This window comes from Diceros bicornis, chromosome 20, assembly GCF_020826845.1.
Source record: "Diceros bicornis minor isolate mBicDic1 chromosome 20, mDicBic1.mat.cur, whole genome shotgun sequence".
Classification (NCBI taxonomy): Eukaryota; Metazoa; Chordata; class Mammalia; order Perissodactyla; family Rhinocerotidae; genus Diceros; species Diceros bicornis.
In genome coordinates this window covers 52972136-52993755 of record NC_080759.1, presented here as the reverse complement: position 1 = coordinate 52993755, position 21620 = coordinate 52972136, and the positions used below count along the sequence as shown (strand labels likewise).

The 21620-nt window shown below is 41.4% G+C and overlaps 1 protein-coding gene across 10 annotated transcripts in view; it reads right to left on the bottom strand.

The window, feature by feature from the left end:
• The window catches only part of CTNND2 (catenin delta 2), an 892220-nt gene that overhangs the window by 223893 nt on the left and 646707 nt on the right, over positions 1-21620 (bottom strand). For all 10 annotated transcript variants that reach the window (XM_058564342.1, XM_058564335.1, XM_058564340.1 and 7 more), the window contains one exon: positions 17296-17428. In XM_058564342.1, the coding sequence (XP_058420325.1) occupies positions 17296-17428 (133 nt within the window). The remainder of the gene's footprint in view (positions 1-17295; positions 17429-21620) is intronic.

Here is a 21620-nt window from a genome sequence, read left to right as displayed (position 1 = left end):
AAAATTTTGAAGGGGATTTTCATAATTAGAGTTGGCACTTGCCCAACATATGATCAATACACTTGCTTTCGAGATCATGAGGTCATCAAGGTGGGAGGGACTGACGTGATAAAGCCAACAACTAATCAGGGGAACAATCCTCTGTTAGTGGAAAGAATCCAGAACCTTCTCTGCAGGCAGACAGCTCCACAGAGTAGGAGGTAACGTGGCGTCCTTCGGTCATAGGTGCAGCTGTCCAGGGGTCCTAAGTGCTGAGAGAGAATTTTCCCTGCTCTAACAGGCTGTACAGGCAGAATAACACCCCCACCCCAACCCAAAGATGCCCATGCTTAGTCTCTGAAGCCTGTGACAATGTATGTTACATGGTGAAGGGGAATTGAGGTTGCAGATAGAATCAAGGCTGCTAATCAGCTGACCTTAAAATAGGGTGGGCCCAGTGTCATCATGAAGTTCTTTTAGAGATGGAAGAGGGAGACCAAAAAGTCAGAATCAGAAAGACAGCAGTGTGAGAAAGACTCACCCAGCTATCATTGGCTTTGAAGGCTGAAGGAGCCATGAACCAAAGAATGTGGGAAGCCTCCAGAAACTGGAAAAGGCCAGAAAACGAATTCTCCCCTAGAGGCTCCAGAAAAGAACACAGTCCTAGATTTTCGCCCAGTGACACCAATTTTAGACATCTGAGCTCCAGAGCTACAAGATAACAGATTCACGTTATGTTAAGCCACTGTTGGCGGTGATTTGTTCCAGCGGCGATAGGAAGCTCACACACGGGCAGGCTCAGTCCATCTATTGCCAGGCTGTGTGCTCACGAGCAGCCTTCCAGAGGCTTCGCTGGACGACAAGGCAGCTGCTCTTATCAGCCCACCTGTGGAAAGCACTTAACAATACCCCCAAACGTGAGACACGACTTCCCCAGGGCCCAGGGAGCTCAGCTAAGCGTTATGTGTTTTATTCATTACAGGACGGCATCAGGAGAACAGTTTTCATCCGTTGAGAAATATCCCTGACTACTCAGCTTTTCCTTTTTGGGTCACTCCTTATAATTCTGCAGAATTTACGAGCCAGCCTCACCTTTGTCAGAGTCACAGTAGTTTCGACTCTGTCGGCCTGCTCTTTCGTAAGTCTGATAATCATTACGCCACCCAAGTCGTGTATCAGAGTATCTTTCATCATCAGTAAATCTGAGTCCCTTCACAGGAATTTTGGACATGGGTAAGGGAATTAACATATCCTTGTGTGAGAGCTGTTAAAATAGATTGTATGGTCTCTCAGGTAAAGACAAATCGAGATTGGCTTTTTCTGAGAAATTGGGATTGGGAAAAAAAAGTTTCCAGATCAATGACAGCCCTGAAATCTCTGGTGTGTATCGAGCTTCCTTATTAGCTTGAACTGTATGGATGCTGTCAAAGCCATAGGGAGAACCACTCTATTTAGACCCTGACAATCTATATAGTCTACCTGGAAAAGCTGACTGCTTTGGTCAAATAAGTCTTTTGTAGAAGGAGGTGTCGTGAGCCAGGGGACCAGTCTCTACTACCGCCTTTGTTAATATAGATATTGTCAGCACCTCCCTTGGAAATCTATCTTGTTCTAGTTTTGAGAATGTTGGATCTTGGCTGGCCGAGGGGCTCTCACTTAGTTTACACAATCACAACTGGCTTATGCCACCATTGTCACCATAACCCTTCCTCTCAAGTGTTAGGGGAGCATAAAGCTCACTTATGGCCTGCACATGTGGTGTGTCTGGGACAGTTAGATATGAAAAATTACCTTTTGTTTTTGGACAGCTGTCTTTCCATTCTCTCTACAAGCAACCTCCAATTCTTTAGTACAATGGCCAGGTAGAATTACATTGGTTAAGTCCAGAAATATGGTTTCCCAGCCTATTGCCCATCAAATAAGCCTCAGCATTTGGCTTCAGCTCTCCTACTGGGAGTGTTACAAGAGTAACCCAGCAACGCCCCCAAGTCCCCCTCAACACAAGCAGTGGGGTCACCAGGCCACTGCTCCTCACCCCTGTCACACTACAATTCCTCCCGCCCGTATCTGCTCCTTCCACTATTACATGAGTTGAATCAAAACCTTTTTCCAAGATCTCTGTGTCTCATGTCTTTCTGAGCCTCCATCACAGTCTTTTTCATATCGGTGAAGTTAGGCATAAATACTTTAAATTTTCTAGAACGTTGTAGGGGAGGGGAAAACATCAATTCTAATTTTTTTTCTTCCAAGTTATTTAAGTTTTTCTTTCCAGTGGACAAGGACTTACACGGTAGGCTGAATAATTCCCCTCCCCCAAAGATGTCCACATCCAAATCTCTGAAACTTGTGAATATATTACCTTACATAGCAAAAGGGATTTAGCTGCTGTGGTTAGATTAAGAAATTTGAAACTGGATTATCTAGCTGGGCCCAATGTAATCCCAAGAGTCTTTATAAGAGGGAGGCATGTGGGTCAGAGTCAGAGAGAGGAGATGTGATGATGGATGCAGAGGTTGGAATGATGAACTTGGAAGATGGAGGAAGAGGCCATGAGCCAAGGTGCCCTCTAGAAGCTGGGTGCCCTCTAGAAGCTGGAAAAGGCAAGGGAACAGATTCTCCCCAAGAGCACAGCCCTGCTGACACCTTGACTTTAGGCCAGTGAAACTGCTTTCACAATTCTGACTTTCAGAAGTGTAAGACAATAACTCTGTGTTGTATTAAGCCGCTAAGTTTGTAGTACTTTGTTACAGCAGTAAGAGGAAACTAACAACCTATATTCAGTGTCCTCTGACCAACTGTTTTTCCATTTCTTCCTTTAATGACCATACAAACACCTCCCTAATCTAATCTGTCCTGGGCTTCCCTACCCCATTTTTGTCCAGCCTTTCCATGGCCTGTGACTCCCCATTTTCTCATGGCTGTTTGCGCCAGCTTAACCACAGAATCCACAAACCCCACTTACGGCAAGTCAGGCAAGAGTGCCCTCACTTCCTCTTGGACATTTTCAGCTAATTATACAATTAAGAAATATGAGGGTCCTCTCAGAGAGAGCTCCCCAAATCACCATACCATCCATTGTTTGAGTCAAAAAGATATTTGGTCCCATTCGATTAGGGGCACAGTCACAGATCAATCCAAGTTGGTGTCAGCTCTCAATATTGCCACTCTTCAGAGGCAACTGAAAGGGTTGGAGGTGATATAGATAATTCTACCTTTTGGGGTCAGCCTTACACACCATGTTTTTAACTTAGGCCAGAGGGACATAGCCTTGGATTAGAGGCAAAAGTGTTAGACTGCATAGCTACTATCTGTGATCAATTCTTACTCTACATAACCCTGATATCACTATTATTCACTGGGGACTTCTAGTCTTTGGATCATTCTATCTCAACATCCCTAGTAATAATTTTTACCTGAATCCTTGCCTATATTCATTGGAAAAATTGCCCAGTTCTTTTGCCCCTAAACCTCTACAGTCCCACGTCCATGGCCCTCTGGACATGTCTAGTTATTACAAACAAGACTAAAAGAAGACAGATTACTCTTTGAAGAGAACATTCTACCAAGAGGCAAGTTCACCCATTACATCTCTGTCCCACCTGTCTGCAATGCAGATATTGGCATTCCAAGTTCAGTTTTCATACTTTTTATATGTCAGAGTTTATTTCATTGTTAAAAGCTTCAGTTGTCTCTGCTTATTTGGTGAAAGCCAACGGAAGTAACCCTTTTTTTTGTGGATTATATTTCTACACAATATAATGTTACAAATCACCCTGAACCAAGGGGATAATGGGCATATTCCTTTCTTTTACATAAAGTTGCGTATCGCACCAAGAATCGTCTTGCCACAAAATAGTTTTACAGAATCATCTCCACCCCTTTCAGTTTCTATATGTTTGCCCCAAGCCATCTTAAGAAACTGAGTGTGGGGTCTGTGTGTCAGATGGCTTTTGGACACCTATCTGCATGGTTGATATTAACAGTGCTGTATGTTCCCATGAGAAACTGAAATGCTGGGAAGCTTAGGAACAATCACCACCCCCTAGAGGTGAGACACGTTCTTCTACTCTGTATAGCAAGTTTCTCTGTAAATTAAAGTAGATGGCAAGGGGTTTGAGCCTAGATGGTGTAACTTCTATTCCTTAGATATATTTGGGCATGTAAAACAAGCTTTGGGGGCTAGATTCCCGAAATTTGTTTGTAGGAGGAATTGAGAGACGGGAGAGCCGGGTAGCTAGACCTAGTAGCAATGACTTAATGGTTAGGAAGAAGAATAAATCTGGGTACAGCATGGTTTTTAATTCTTGGATCAATTGGTCTCCTTTGGAGTCCTATACAGACCATGCAAAATGTGGAGGCTATAGGAAAATAGGTGGTATCTGCTTTATTTTGTCATTTTTTTGATCCATGTGAAAAATAGAAACATTAAACCAGGAGTGGTACAAAGGCATTCTCAGCACTTTCACCATGCTTCAGGCTTTGAAAAATCTAACACATGCATGGTAGGAGTGACAGCTGATGCAAGGAGATGGTGGTACACATTAGAAAGGGCAACAGTGCTTAACAAAGGCGGCAGAGCTTGGTGAAATACAGCGATGGAGAGTGTTAGATGTGCTTGGCAGGCCAAGTCAGGAGGAAACAGTTGGAATAATGATAACAGCCAAGGGTGGCTTGCTTGTGGGCACCACCATTGCCTCCTGTGGGCATCACAGACCCTCTCTGTGTAGCCATCAGCAGCAAGAGAGGAAGGAAATGGTACCCCCTATGCCCGAGCTGACAGGCATGTTTCTGAACAGAGATACCTTCCAGGTGACCACTGGAAATAACTGGATGTGTATGTGGGGGAAGAGAGGTGACTCTGGAGTATCTTTATCAACAGAAAGAGGAAATAGCCTTAGAAAGAGCAGAAAAGGGGATAGCAGAAAGAGGAAACATGAATTCAGATACATCTTTTACTAAAAGAACTTTGATGAAACTTCAGAGTCTCTGTTGATAGCGAGTTCTTTCTCCTGTGACCTAATTTCAGTATCTTTTAGAATAGGGTAGGGTTATTCCAGCCTGCAAATACAGGGCCCACTTCTCACCCCACTTGCCTGGCTCCAACCTGCTTCTCACCAGGAGTCCCCTAAACAGCTCCATCTTGAAAGGAGAACTCTATGGGACAACCTGAGGGAAACTTTCTGCTCAAATGTACAAGCCACCATTTTACATTTATATGTGACGTTATTTGCATCTTCAAAAGGTAAGAGAAAAATAGAAGGGTGATATTTATGAGGGAAACATTTTATTCCTGGTATGCTTCTCCATCACCTATGAAGGCAGTAAAAATCTATATAAAACATCAAAATTGAGTGTATTTGCATTACATACAAAAGAAGAGGGGACAGATCGGAAGATAACCCTATTCTTCCCTAGTGGACCAGGAAAGAGAGAAATTGGCTTAAAAACTACAGGTGGTAGCAATAGAAAGGACAGTAGTTAAAGTAGAATTAAATGAAGGGACTGTCAGGGAGTTGGTGAGGTCTGGAGAGTTCCATTGGGATTAACGGTAATGCAGATAGGAGCTTCCACTCTCACATGTTTTTATTTTCCAACTTCCTCCAATCTAATTTCTGACCTTCATCTCCTAGACCTCCTTCATTCAGTCCACAAGTGGAGTCTCAAAGCGTACCCACCCCTCCCAATAATGGCACTGTCACTGTCTCCTTGCTCCCTTTCATCTATCTGTAGTTTTCTTGAGCCCCTGCCCCAGACAGCAGATTCCATCACTTGTGGTTTGTAGCAAGGATGGTTTCCACTCCCACCCAAAGCCCACAGGGAAGGTATGGGGAATACTGCCTTCCAAGCAGTAGAATGCTGGAGGTGAGTTCCCAGCATTCCAACTGGTACACTCTTTGCTGTTCCCCATGAACACAAAGACACTGGATATTACAGTATTATTCACCCACTGCTATAGTTTCTCCCACTGCTATAATTCAGGGACCTTTTGGGTTAATTAGCTGTCCTGGGGAGCCTGGTCTCCTTATGTACCACTGTTTCCGGGGAAAATACATTTTCAATCATAAGATTGTTTCAAACAATCTTTGGAAATTGAAGCCTGTATGGATCCAAAGGAAATGCAGAAATTGGTCCATATATATAATTAAATACAAATAACAAAACAGTTAATGCCTACCCAGTGTTTTACTTTTTATTCAAGAGGCAAATTAATTAAGAAAGATTGTAAATGCAGAAGAGGAATTTGAATTTTGAAGAGCTCTTAACAAAACAGATTCTTTTTCTTTCATTTTTACTAGCGGTTTGGTTAAAAAGTGCACTGGGGCTAACAAACAAGAATAGTCATCATATAATTATCATCTATAGCTTTCCTAGAAACATTTAAAAAACATTTGTCATAATGGAGTGCAGCTAATGGGGAAGAGATGTGACAAAACATCTCTGGGATAGTTTTGGTATAAAGACACATTTCTTCCAATAAGAATCTGATTTTGAATGCCTAAAGTGTGGCTGAACTAGAAATTTGCATACACTTAAGTCAATTGAGGCTCTTGTTCAAGTCAGGGAGGCTCTTGTCCTCCATGCTATCCAGTTCCATTGGTGGTAAGAGGTTCCAAGATGGCGCAGGCAAGCACAGACAGCAAGGTCATTAATGCATTTATAAGTGCCATCGGGTTAGGAGGTCTAAAACTTTGGATTTAGAATGAAATGGAACAATAACCTTGGTGAAGATGGAAAAGTAGTCAGAGGCTCAAAAAGGGTAAGTGCAAGATCATTTACTTAGAGTGGATTAATGAAACAGAGATTGTGGAAATATAGGAAAGCACGGAACTACAATGAAATCAGAGAAAGAAGTGTGCATTATCATCTATGTATGGACAGAACATGATATGGAGGCCTCTTGCGCTGTTTCTATCAGTATTTTGACAAAATGTTCTCTCTAATTCTGTGTGCCAGGAAAACCTAGAGAGTGTTTGGAAGGGAAAAATCAAAAGGATGACAGATAAACAAGATGCCTCTTCCTTGGCTCAACAATTTAGAGATTTCTCACTTGGAAACAAGGCCTAATGGTGGTGAATGGGCAGCAATAAGAAGCCGTTTTAGCAGGAGGACGGAGGCCAGGGTTTTTCTGCCTTCTCTCCCAAAGATAAAGAAAAAGAAATGACTGTAAATGCTAGCTGAAGAAGTTTAGGTTGGATATAAAGTTGGATTGTGTCCCTGAAGGAAGAATTAGCTCTTCAGGGATAGGTCTTCCTTTCTAAAATATGCTCTGGGAGCTCTCATGCAGAAATGTGTTAAGAAAACAAAGCACTGTGAGAAATCTCTAGGTTAGAACCAGGGTCCCTCCACCTGTGATACAAATGCAAATGGACTGACATTTAGATAGGTCATTTGTTTCTTTGGTTAATTATTGGAAAGAACACAAACCATTTCAGGGAGTGGGCAGATAAAAAGATAACCCATTGAAATAGAAGGATAACATGGCCCCAAGAAGAAATAAAGTTAAAATAACCCAAACTGAGTTTTAGTGAACCCAGCAAAGAAACTTCAAAGAGATTAGAAGAACGCCTGCTGCATCATTGTTCCCGAGTCCTGATCCACTTTCAGAGACTGCTTTTTGACTCATCACTGTCTTGCAAAGAGAATCTTCTGTACCTGGTGGTTTTAATCAAGACACTGCTGCAGGGTGGCTACATTTCAATCCAATATCAGTCTGATTCCTTGACTTGCATTTACTTTTGGTTATTAAAATGGTCTCATTCCAGTTACAAAGAATGAAGTCTGTCCATGTTACAACTTCAGTGCTCGCCTCCTTTGCATTCTTCAACATCCCACCCTCCCGGAACAGGCTGGAGGTAAGTTCCAGCAACTTGGTGTGTTCTTCTCACCCTCCGCCTTCCTCCTTGTTCTTTCTCCTTTGCTGTTGAGGTGGGAGGAAGAAGAGATGTTTCCTCACACAAAGGCAGGCCCCAAGGCTGTCTGTGACTGTTGGTTTTTTCTCTACCAGTATGGCTCTTGGTTCTGGAAGTGGTGCAGCCAGGTGGTTATAGCTCTCTGCTGCCCCAAGCTGCATCTACCAATGCCCACACAGTCCCATGGGAACATGTCTACATCTTCTACACCATGAGTCTCTTCTCTCCTGCCATGGTCCATCTGCCTTGAAAAGATCTCAAACTTGAGGGAATACAGTCCTTGCTCATTAAGTCTGACTGTACCTCTTTTCTCTCTCTCCCTTGAGTTCTTGTAGCACAAAGCAAGTCACCAGCTCAGAAGCTCAGCTGACAGCCAGTCTGGGAAGGAGATGGCAGTTTTCCTTTTCTGCTGCCACCTACAAACTATAGGCTGATCCTATCCTTATGTCCAGTTTTCCCCAACATGATTTCCTTCTCTCTCCTAGTGCTCCTGTTAAACGTCTCAATGGAAGAGGCCATCAATCCAGTGAGGTCACTATGGCTTCTAGGAAGACTAGTCTTCTATCAAGAACTAGGCCCTTTTTGAACTTGGTCCTGGTAATGATCAATTCATTTCCTCCTGGAGAGCTATATCTGCCGAAGTCTCTATTCAGTGACCTCCGGGGCCAGGAGGAAGGACTTACTTGGTACGTCACACAAAAGTGTCAGGCTGACATTTGATCCTCCCCAGAGGCCTTTGCCATAAAAGCCCTCAGTCTCTTTAGCCCAAGGCCAGGACAAGCCTCTGGATGGCTAATGGATGCCATGATAGGCCCAGGTTTAGAAAGGAAAAGAGAGAAGAGCTAAAAGGGCAGGAGATGGAGACAGAAGGGCAGAGAGGTGTAACAGCAAAATGTGAAAGAAAGAGATGTATATGGCAGGGAGAGACAGAGTGTCACTAAGGCCCAGGCATCCCTGCCATTTCATCAGTCTGGTTTACCCTTAAGTAATAAAGGCTGCCGAGGGGCAGGCCGGGTGGCGTAGTGGTTAAGTTCACACGCTCCGCTTTGGCCGCCCGAGGTTTGCAGGTTCAGATCTTGGGCATGGACCTACGCACTGCTTATCAAGCTATGCTGAGGCGGGCGTCCCACATAGAAAATAGAGGAAGATGGACACAGATGTTAGCTCAGGGCTAATCTTTCTCACCAAAAAAAAAAAAAAAAAAAGGCCGGCCGCCAAATCATCACCATGTGGTGTCTCTGGATGCCTTTATCTTTGCTTCTTTCTCCATATTCCCAAAGACCGTGATTCTGATTCCCCCTCCCATGCATGGGAATAGAGCCGCCAGGTTGATATATACTCAGTGGAATCAAACTTGCTCTTTTTAGTTGTAATTCTGTCCCAGCCTGTTAGCACCATTGCCCACTTATTATCTCCTCCGCTGAGGATGACTCATGGCCCTTTCTGCTGCAAGCACTGGTCCAATAACTCTCTATTCTGCCTCTTCCATCATCTTTCATGCGTGAAAGACCAAGCCTTCATGAAAGTAAAAAAAAAAAAAATATATTGGGCCATCTTCTTCATTCGTTCAGTTTTAGCTTCCGGTTGTAATGGAGTTCAGTGTGGATCACATATAGCATCTCTCCTGTGTTCAAAAAGGTTGTATTCCCCGAGAAGCCTTAACTTCTCCATGGAGCCAACAACTCCCCCAGACCTAGAACCAACCTCCCTCCTCCAACCAGTAGTCCTGGCCCTTATCACGCTCCACACTCTTCCTTCTGCCCTGGGGATTTAAACATGATGAGATCACATAACATTCTGGAATATGAGTCTTACAGCTGTTTGTTAAAGTCACTGTCTTCCTCTTTTTCTTTATGCAGACCTAACTGTCACTGTCACCAGCTGTTTCCTATGCACATGGACATTACTATCTTCCTAGTCACCAATCTCAGAGGAGAGCTCCCTCATCTGCCTCCTGGCTCCTGGTCACTTCTCCACAGCATGTCCTGGAAGGTTCTCAGTCAAAGCCTCTCCCTCCCCTCCCACTTACAGAGATTCTCTCATTTCTGAATCTTTCTCCTTTACCTCAGAATCTTTCCAAATGCCTCCACGTCCTCTCAGAAACTACCCACATTTCCCTCATATCCAACAGCCACTCGGTTTTTATCTTGCATTCTCAATCACTTTGGGATCACCACAAGACACTACCGAGGTCACGTGCCTTCCTTTTTTGGTTTCTTCTCAGAGTGTACCCTTTTACATTTTCCAGGGCAACGCTACTCACTTCATTTCTCTATTCACCTTCTCCTCAGGGCTTCTCCCATCTTCTTTCATATCAACAGCTACTCTCTCCTTTGACCGTTTAATGGATTCCAAAATCTCTCTAAGCATTCTTTCTTGAAATGTGCTACTTCCCAAACCACCTTGCCAAGGAGCAAGCCCAGATTTTTCTTCTCTGAAGATAAGAACTTTGGCCTGCGAAGCCTACACAACCCAACCCTGGACACTTACCTCTCTGATCTCATCTTCTACTCCTCTCCCTCTCATTAGCTAGGTCCCAGCCACCCTGCTATGGGTTGAATTGTGCCCTCCCAAAAGATATATTGAAATCCTAACCTCAGGTACCTATGAATGTGAACTTATTTTGAAACAGGGTCTTCGCAGATGTAATCAAATTACGATCAGGTCACTAGGGTGGGCCATCATCCAATATGACTGGTGTCCTTATAAGAAGAGGAGAAGAGACACAGAGAGAGACACATAGGGAGGAGAAGGCCACATGATGTCAGAGGCAGGGATTGGGGTGATGCATCTATAAGCCAAGGAACGCCAAGGATTGAGGGCCACACCAAAAGCTAGGAAGAGGTAAGGAAGCATCCTCTCAGAGTCTCAAAGGGAGCCGGCCCTGCTAGTACCTTGACCTTGGACTTCTGGCCTCCAGAATTGTGAAAGAATAAACTTGTCTCATTTCATGCCACCCAGTTTTGGTACTTTGTTACAGCAGCCCCAGGAAACTAACACATTACTGGAGCACAAAAGCAGCACACCCTTGTTTCAGGCTTGTTTGTTGCCTTGGGCATGGGAACACTCCTCCTGAGAACTGACTATGGCTCTCTCTCACTGCCTTCAGGCTCTGCTCAAACGCTGCTTCTCAGAGACGACTTTCCTGACCAACCGTATGTATGTAAGATAGCAGTTGATCCCTACCCCCCACACACCCATCACTCTCTACCCCCATTACCATGCCGTGTTTTCTTCATGGCCAGGATCACTATCATCTGACACAGGATAGATTTATGACATAGGATAGATTTATGTCTTTATTTGTTTACTGTTGCCTCCTTCCTACTCATCTGGGTCTAGTTTATTCACTGCTATATCATCAGGGTGAAGAACACAGCCTAGAACTTTTTGGCTAATCCATGACTATCTGTTGAATGAATATATCCATTAGTTCTGCTTTCACCTAATATCAGTGCATTAAGCATTTGGACGTGTTTATATATGTATTCTTTCATGTTGGCATGTGCCAATGGTTCTTTGATTCTAACTTCCTAAAGGCAGTGGGTGAATCTGCTTGTTTCAACAATGGCTCAGCATAGAGCCACACACAGCATGTGCTTTCAATGCCTGCTATAGCTGATAATAGATTTCAAAATGTGAATGATGAACAATACAAGTAAAGCAGAATACGTACAATTTCCTTAACTTATATTTTCAACATATACTAACAATAACCACACTTCTTAACCATTTCCTCTGGCTGGCAGTCTACGTGCATTATCTCTGCAGTGATGTGAATTCTCCTGCCATTTTAAAGTCTGGGAGATTGAGGCTCAGAGAGGTTAAGAAACTTGCCCAAGATCATGGAGCAAGAAAGCAGTAGAGCAACCAGCCTGGCTCCAGAGCCCGTGCCATAAGCTCAATGGTATACTGTCTACTGATGTCTAGCAACTAATATAGGCTCTTTTTCAAAAAATATGGAACAATTTATGATGAAGGAAAGAGGTAATCAACTGAAAAGATGGATAGTACCTTCTCTTGAACTATATGAGGTAGAAAGAAGCAAGAATAAAATAGAAATTATGAAACACTTTAAGTGTAGTAGACAGGAACAAATCTGAATTTTTTTGAACATGTGGAATGCTCTAAATCAGTCTGAGTAAAATAAAAATTATGGGGGAGGGCAAAAGTATACATATTTTAATACACAGCAGTCAATTTCTATGTTCTAGTTAGCATCACTAAAGAATAATAATGCCAATTTGGAAAAAAAAAATTAGTGTAAATGGTACAAATATATTGAAACCACGTGGACATGTTCACAGACACACACACAGAACCTCCAAAGGACTGGTATTCTGAAATCTGAGTCCTCTTCCCTCAATTCTAAGTGAGTATGGATTAGGCTATATTTTTCTGGGAACTTCAACTTAAAATTCAACAGTCATCACCTGAGGAAGCAGGAAGCTTTCTCTCACTCCGCAGGCTGGACTTTAAGCATTTTGTAAGCACTGTCACAGACTGGGGCCTTGCCCTTTCATGGTGCTTACCACATGGAGTCACATTGCCCTGTTTACATACTGTCTGCCCAGGAGGTTGTGGATTCCTTAAAGGTAAGATCTGTATATATTATTAATACCTGATTCTCCTACTAACACAAAACAGGCTGTCGATAAACTCTTGTTTCCACTAGAACTAAAGATTCCATTTCTTTAAAAACAAAAAAATGTTTTATTGGAGTTAGATGGTAAGGCAATTGGGAAGAGGCTTGTCAGGAGTTAGGAAAATAAAATCAGTGTTGGTTTCCCAGAGAAATTGTTGTTATCTTCAAACTGCATAAGTTTACTGTATAAGATCTTCCAACACTTTGGTTGCATATTTGATAGCCGAAAAAGAGGCAATCAGGCCAAAAATCGAAACTAAATCTTCATCAGTGGTGGTCACCAGCTATTTCCATCATAGGGAAGTGAATACAAGTCGGTCCTTCTCACAGGTAACATTAAAGTTTGAGTTTTTTAAAAAGGCATGCTATTTAAGTGTCTGGTCTAATGTTTAAAAAAATATATTTTAAAATTATTTAAAAATTTTAAATTTAAATTTTTTATTAAATTAATTTAAAACTTTATTAAATTTAATTTATTAATGTATAATGAAATGAATTAAAATATTCAAAAATTTTACATTTTAAAAATAATCACTTCTTATCACTTGAAAATGTGCAAATACTTTTTAATCTCCAGGCAAGACATTACCTTAAATGCCACCATATAGCGTACACATGCATATATATGCTCCTGTTTGTGTATGACTGTCCAGGTGTGAATATGGGGTGTCCACCTGAATATTAGTGCCTACTCTAATGTGTGCATGAGAAGAAATGGCAGCAAATGCAGGAGGGAGGAGCATAAATAAACTCAAGTCATCACAACCCATGAAAAGCACTTGGTCTTATCCCCAAATCAATACGGTGTTCTTAATATTCTTAACTGAGGAGGAGTTCCTGGAAAGAATAAGGAAAAGATTTACGAAAAAGTACTGAGAAGTTATCAACATTTAAGCATCTCCTAAAAGATGCCTGTAGTACACACACATGAGCTAATTTTCATGTCTAATAACTCTCTAGATCATCTACAGCTCAATTTATTGTGACATTCCCAACAATCTAGGAGACAGTGTAGATGGCAGACATAGTTCAAATGTTACTGACACCCATTCATGCCAATCACGCCTCTGCCCTTTAAAGCAAGGGGACCCACCTACATATCAGATATTCATTAGTCCATGAAAAGGAGCTGCACAAAGTTGGTGTGTTTGCATCAATGACCCAGACCCTCTCCTTATGCTTTCTCCCTCCCCCTTCTTCTTTAACTTTTCCTCCATTGCTTTTCTTCTGATCTCATCTCAGTCTGGCTCTGAACTCTGAACCTCATATCTCAATGTTTGGACACTTGCTGGTCTTCAAAGTATTCTGCCCCAGATCAGGGCACCCCATGGATTGCAGACTCTATCTTAGTCACTGGTGGTTGCCCAACTGACCACACCCAACCTCTCCCCTCATTTCCACCTCTCTGCTGGAAGGGGAACCAGGAGACTGCCTTAAATCCAAGTTCACTGGGCCAGGAGGAAGAGTGAGGGACAGGGCTTTCAAATCAGCCGAGGTATGGAAGTGAATTCTCAACTTTGTATCTCTAAGATCTGGCATTATTTTGAACAAAACTGAATTTCTTGGTTTCATTATATGAAAACTGTACAAAGCACTGTAATAAGGAATGAGAAAGGTATGATTTATGACCCTCCACATATAGGAGATTTAATTCTGCCTTTTGCTCAATGGCCTAGCCATTGTGTGAACAAAGTCAATACCAATAATGAAATGTAGACTGAAGGGCTAAATCAATTCAATAAAATGCAATAGAAAGACTAGAAGACTGAGCAAATTTGCAAAGGCTAGTGCCTGCAAGATTAGTATTTGGACAACAGGTAATTACAAAAATCAATACCTGTATATGAAAACATGACAGGAAGCCATCCGTCACAAAGGGAGAACCATTACTAAAGGTCTGGGCCCTGAGTTAGGATGAGAGAACAAAACAGTTGGGTGCAAAATCCCTATCAGAGGTTACAAGTCTGTGCGTGTCTGTGTATGGGTATGCATGTGCGCTCCCTGTGTGACTGAAGGAGAGAGAAAGGGAAAGTCCAGATGGCTCACTTTGTATTTTATTTAAGCCTTTTGCACTTTCTCTGTTCCATTGGCTTTTACCAACTTCGATCTCCTTTTGTCAACCTGGTTTCAGGCTGTGCCCTACATCACCCCTCCTTCTCACCCCAGCCTCGCAGGAACCAGGCGAACATTATCATGAGGTCCTGGCAGTGTTCGGAGCCTTTAGGAGGTGGAGCAGAGGAAGGATGTCTGTAATATGAACACTGCTCTAAGAGCCAGCTGTTGGAAGAATCTCCAAGCAGCGAGAGGTGATATAGGCAACCCTGAGGGCAACCACAGCAAAATAAAAAAATAAGCACATGTACACACAGATGTGGGCATACACACATAAGATAAAATAGTAACTTGAGTGTCTTAACTGTGTTGCTGGCCAAAACAGAATATAAATGAATGACTATGTCACTGCTAAACGTTTTCCGTACATTAAGTCATTTATTCCCTACATAGACTCTACACTGGACGTATCAGCATCTCTATTTTAAAGGCAGGAAAAGCGGCTTGAGAGGTCAATCAGTTCATTCAAGGAAACACAGCTGGTGAGCAGGGAAGCGGCATCAGAAGATGCATCTGCGACACTGATGCGTGTGCTGGTCATCCTTCCATTGCACCACCTTGTCTACCACAGGGCACTGGGGGTGTTTCTGATGTGGCCACATATAAGTCTCTAGCCCGCTGTTGGGCATCATTGCTACTGAGAGGCTTCAAGGCCAGTCCCTGGATCATGTAGACAGAGCCAGTTAGACTAGTGACTTCAAACCTCCCCAGGCCGTGATGTCTGTACTGCCTGACCGCATGACTCCTTATAATAAAGAGCTTGACTCCATTTTTTGATGTTTGGCTTCTGACAGCTTTTAAGACTCAGCCTCCCTCTTCCCCTCTGCCCACATCTGAGCAAGCTGATAACAAAACTCGGTGCCTCTTCCATTGGCACCAGTAGGAAGTTCAAACCATGCAAGCCCCTGGCCACTTGTGACAACCTCGCCAGCCCTACCCTCTAACGACCATAAAATCCTCAAGACAGTCTTCTTTCCTGCTCTCTCAAGCCATGGTCAACCCTGCTTGGGAGCCACACTGCTCACCTTCATAAGCCTCATTATGAGAGTATTCCATCTTTTCACCCTCTCCTAGGGTGTGTATGGTGTCATCAGTCTTGACATAAGAACAAATTTTGGGTAGGAGTCCATCCTGCTTTTGTTGGGGTACCACAACACTTCTGAATCAACTTTATGCCAATAATGGAATGCAATGCTTTCATGGCCTTTAGAGAAACCCTCAAAGTTATAATCTTCAAAAAATGACAGGGTGGGATTCCCCTAATCAGAAATCTGTCCTTCATTTTGAATGGCTATTTTGTTTTCTGTTAAAGGCAGAGAATGATGAAGATAATTTCCATTTGGGACAGGAGCCATATAACTTTAATTTCTTTTTAGATCATTTTAATAGTATTTTTTGACATTTTTAAATTTATCGTAGATGGACAATATTTTTCTCTATCTCAGCCTTGGCACTATTGATATTTGGGACTGGATAACTCTTTGTTGTGGGGGTTGCCCTGTGCATTATAGGATATTTTCCAGCATTTCTGACCACTACCTACTAGATGCTAATGGTGCCACCACCACCTTCTCCAGCTGTGACAACCAAAAATATCTCCAGATGCTGCCAACTGTCCCTTGAGAGGCAAAATTACACCTGGCTGAGAACCACTGCTCTATATTCATTCTACAAAACAATATGACTTTTCTAAGAACAAGCATGGATCAAGTCCTCTGTAGTCCCAGTGGCAGAGAGACAGAAAAAATGATGAAAAGCTGCTAGGCTATATACATCCCAGTGCAAGCAAGCAAAATCTGTAATAAATTGCAATTATATCTTCAAATCTCTTCTTTCCACTCTTAAACTAATTTACACTCATCCTCAAAATTGCTTACATGATATGGAGATGACTCTTTATAGCTTATAAAATCTTTTTTAAAAATTTGATTACTCAGCTGCTTATATGCAAATGCTTGTCTGTTGTCTAAAAAATCAGAGTTAGCTGTGCTGACCAATGTGATTTTCCAGAAATATCACACACCACAATGTATGCACTTTAAAGTATTCCAAAACACAGAGTTTGTTAACAATTGTTGACATGATGGACACAGACAATAATCTCTTTAATAAAACACATATACCCATATTATACCCAGTGGTATCTTTGTAAATGGCTCAGAATGCTTGGTTTTAACGCACAGCTGGCTTACTGCCTAAAGTTCCCATCTTATCAATGAGTTTTCCAGGAAGGACAAATGATACCATATACTGACTATAGTAACCTTGTAATTTCAGGAGACAACAAAAGATGCTTTGTATTTCTTTAGGCTTTAGGGGCAGAGATGACTCCAGAGATGGAATTGGGAAGAGAAAGGCAAATCACACCAAAAGTACAGCATCTGACAATCTTGCCTCTGTTGATACTGGCACGTACTCTGGGTCATCTATTCTTCAGTAGTCAAATATTAAAAAACAAGAATGTACGCATAGGCATGCCACATGCCAATTAATTAGATGAAAAGTGCTATGTTTCAGTCTTAAATATGGATCTAAATTTTGACAACATAACTTTAATTTTCCTATTTCTTTCCCCTTTCAAGATTATTCTAAAAATTTAAGAGATGATGAATTTGACACCAGTCATTTGAGAATCCAAGTAGCACTTACCTCAGCTTTAATTTTATTGTCTCCAAAACAGAGGTGTTGTAAATAGGCTGCAGCATTAGACTGGACCGACGGAAACTGATGTTGCAACATCTGAATCACTTCAGGCAGTTCTGGGTCTCTCCATCCAAATTCTCTGAACAAAAGGAAGGCGGGAGAACGTGAGAGAGAAATCCTGCCACACTGTTGACATACGGTTAACTCATTTATGAAATGCACTTAAGAGTTTACCTGGGACTATTTCACAATCGGTTGTTCCGGTTTTCTTACACATGTACTCACTTAAAAAAAGATTTGAAAAGATTTCCTTGAGTAAATGGTTTGGAAGTACATACGTGTATACATAAACATATATACACATGTATACGTATATAATTTTAAATCTGTCAGCTGAAGTTACATGTTTATGAAGACTATGAAAAAAATGACAAATGGCACATGATTTTATTAATATATACATTTTTCATTTGGGCTTAAATGGATAATTTATAAGGTCGCATTTATTTTCTAATACATTGCTTCAACAGTCTGATTTAAGTACAGCATTTAGCTAAATTACCAGACAAGAGAAAATATAATCGGGTGAGTCCAATCCAAAATGTCATAATAGCAGTTGATGTCATCATCTTTATTATTTTTATAATTATTATTGTTGTTATTATTATCATAATCTCTTCTTTAAAAATAGACAGAGTCCCTAAACGATTCTCTAGGGATACAAGTATAGCAACAAGAAGACATTATAAAAGAAAATCATTTATTTAAAGAGTTAGGTTTAATTTCATTTATAGACCAAAAATAAATAAGCTATATAAGTGTTAAAAAAAAAGAGTTAGGTTTATTCATACGATGTTAATAAATTTTATGCATTGTACCTTCTTTTCCCGTAACCTCCTTTTTTACATCTGAGCTACTCTAAGAAGCTGGTTGTTTACTTAATTTTAAGAACTACGCTCTAAGATATTTAAATCCATTCTAAAACATAAGGTTGATGGTACCATTATGCAAATTAATATTCTTTTACGAAATCAATCAGCTCAACCAGTAAGAACATGGAGTGAACAAGGCCAACTGTATGGATTCTGTTCCTGTAGCAGGGAACCAATTTTTAACAGAGAAATAAAAAAAGCAACCTCTGAGACCACAGATAAAAACTTGACCCCACGAGCCACAAAAGGCTACTATTTACTCAAAGGACAGGATGGAAGAGAAGTGAGAAGGCTCTGTAACAAGCACTCAACTGCTGGAAAACAACTCAGATGCGTACATCCTATTGATGCCAGGCCAGTACTGTCACCTGAGAAGAGGAGTCATGACAAACGACAGAGAGAAGGAACAGACAAAGGTTAAAAGTTTCCTCGTAGATGCTAACCTGTTCTCTTTATCTTTCCTTTATCACAACTGGCGGAGGTTGTCAAGCAAACCTCAAACCATCTTGGTGCTTCCCTCATAGCCATTGAAGACAATAGGACTCCTTTTGAGTTGGCTTAGTTTTTATTAGAAAGATAACACATTCGATTTCATGTGAGTTAAGTATTTAATAAATGTACCTAATATCTTAGGCAGACTCACACATTTTCAAAAGGACATATATAGTACAGTAATACATTTGCTACAAAACACCTAAATGATTGCTGATAATGGACAAACTATTGAATTCTTCTTGGCTATGTGATCACAGCAGAAAACAATTATGGATTAAAACACAGGATGCCTGTTTTTCTTTTTAATTTAATTTCCTTTTGTTGCATGATTCTAAACTACCTCTGCAACATTGAGATAGCACAGTCCCTCTTCCTTTAACAGCAGCCTCCTAAAATTATATTCTTTGTACAAATTAAATCAAAATCTACAGAACACCTGTAAATGAAAATTAAAAGTGTTATGTAAAGACTGGATGGCTAAGATGAATTCAGGGAAGCCCATGCTATTGGAAAGTGATTAGTAAAGAATTCATTTCAGCCTATTTTATTAACCGGATGGTAATTGCTCTATTAGGCTTACATGGCACCTATCAAAAACATCTTTGGGAAATGGAAAGATATTCCATGCTCTTGGATTGGAAGAATTAACATAGTTAAGATGTCCATACTTCCTAAAGCAATCTATAGATTCAGTGCAATCCCTATCAAAGTTCCAACAACATTTTTCAAAGAAATAGAACAAAGAATCCTAAAATTTATATGGAAAAACAAAAGACCCCAAATAGCTAAAGGAATCCTGAGAAAAAAGAACAAAGCTGGAGGTATCACACTCCCTGATTTCAAAATATACTACAAAGCTATAGTAACCAAAACAGCATGGTACTGGCACAAAAACAGACACACAGATCAATGGAATAGAATCGAAAGCCCAGAAATAAACCCACACATCTATGGACAGCTAATCTTCGACAAAGGAGCCAAGAACATACAATGGAGAAAAGAAAGTCTCTTCAACAAATGGTGTTGGGAAAACTGGATAGCCACATGCAAAAAAATGAAAGTAGACCCTTACCTTACACCATACACAAAAATTAACTCCAAATGGATTAAAGACTTGAATGTAAGACCTGAAACTATGAAACTTCTAGAAGAAAACATAGGCAGTACGCTCTTCGACATCGGTCTTAGCAACATATTTTCAAGCACCACGTCTGACCGGGCAAGAGAAACAATAGAAAAAATAAACAAATGGGACTACATCAAACTAAAAAGCTTCTACACAGCAAAGGAAACCATCAACAAAATGAAAAGACAACCTAACAATTGGGAGAAGATATTTGTAAACCATACATCTGATAAGGGCTTAATCTCCAAAATATATAAAGAACTCATGCATCTCAACAACAAAAAAACTAACAACCCAATTCAAAAATGGGTAAAAGACCTGAACAGACACTTCTCCAAGGAAGATATAGAGATGGCCAACAGACACATGAAAAGATGTTCAGAATCATTAACTATCAGGAAAATGCAAATCAAAACTACGAGATATCACCTCACTCCTGTCAGAATAGCTATAATTAACAAGACAGAAAACAACATGTGTTGGAGAGGATGTGGAGAGAAGGGAACTCTTATACACTGCTGGTGGGAGTGCAAACTGCTGCAGCCACTATGGAAAACGGTATGGAGATTCCTCAAAAAATCAAGGATAGAACTACCATATGATCCAGCTATTCCGCTGTTGGGTATTTATTCAAAGAACTTGAAAACACCAACGCGTAAAGATATATGCACCCCTGTGTTCATTGCAGCGTTATTCACAATAGCCAAGACTTGGAAGCAACCTAAGTGTCCATCAAGGGACAAATGGATAAAGAAGATGTGGTATATATACACAATGGAATACTACTCAGCCATAAGAAACGACGAAATCCAGCCATTTGTGACAACGTGGATGGACATTGAGGGTATTATGCAAAGTGAAATAAGTCAGAGGGAGAATGTCAAATACCGTATGATTTCCTTCATGAAGTAGTAGATAATAACAACAATAAACAAACACATAGAGATAGAGATTGGATTGGTGGTTACCAGAGGGGAAGGGGGGAGGGAGGAGGGCGAAAGGGATAATCGGCATATGTGTGTGGTGATGGTTTGTAATTAGTATTTGGGTGGTGAACACGATGTAATCTATGCAGAAATAGAAGTATAATGATGTACACCTGAAATTTATACAATGTTATAATCCAATGTTAGTGCAATAAACAAAACATCTTTGGAACAAGAGCTCTAGAGGAACAGTCTTAGGGACTCTGTACACATGCACGCACATGTGCGTGCATGCACGCACACACACACACACACACACACACACACACACAGCCCAAACTCAGAACAGATGGACTTTCCAAAGAATCATGAATCTGGGAGGAATCTAAGCTCTTCACTCTTAGGTCAAAAGAAAGGCTATTGTCAGCTTCTCCCTGAAACTTCTGGAATTGCAAACATCCCCTCCATCGCCACTACTGTCCTCCTAGACCTAGTTTCTCACCTTTCACCCTGCTGACCATGCTAGTCACCTCCCACCTCACCATTCTTCCTACTTAAATCATCTAGATATGCAAACATGCAAAAACAATTGTGCCACTATCTTGCTTAAGACCCTCAGTAGTTCCCACTGTCCTTGGGATAAAGACCAGGATATTCCTATGGCCCTCGAGGCCTTGCTGGACTTGCCATCTCCTACCTCGCCAGCCTCATGTCATACCGCCTTCCCCTGGCTCTCAGCACTGGTCATACCGGTGGACGGGCGGGCAGTGCTCTCTCCTGCCTCTGTTCCTGCCACCTGGAACGGTCCTGGCCCAGTGGCCTCTCACTCAAACTTGGGGCCTTGGGTTCTCT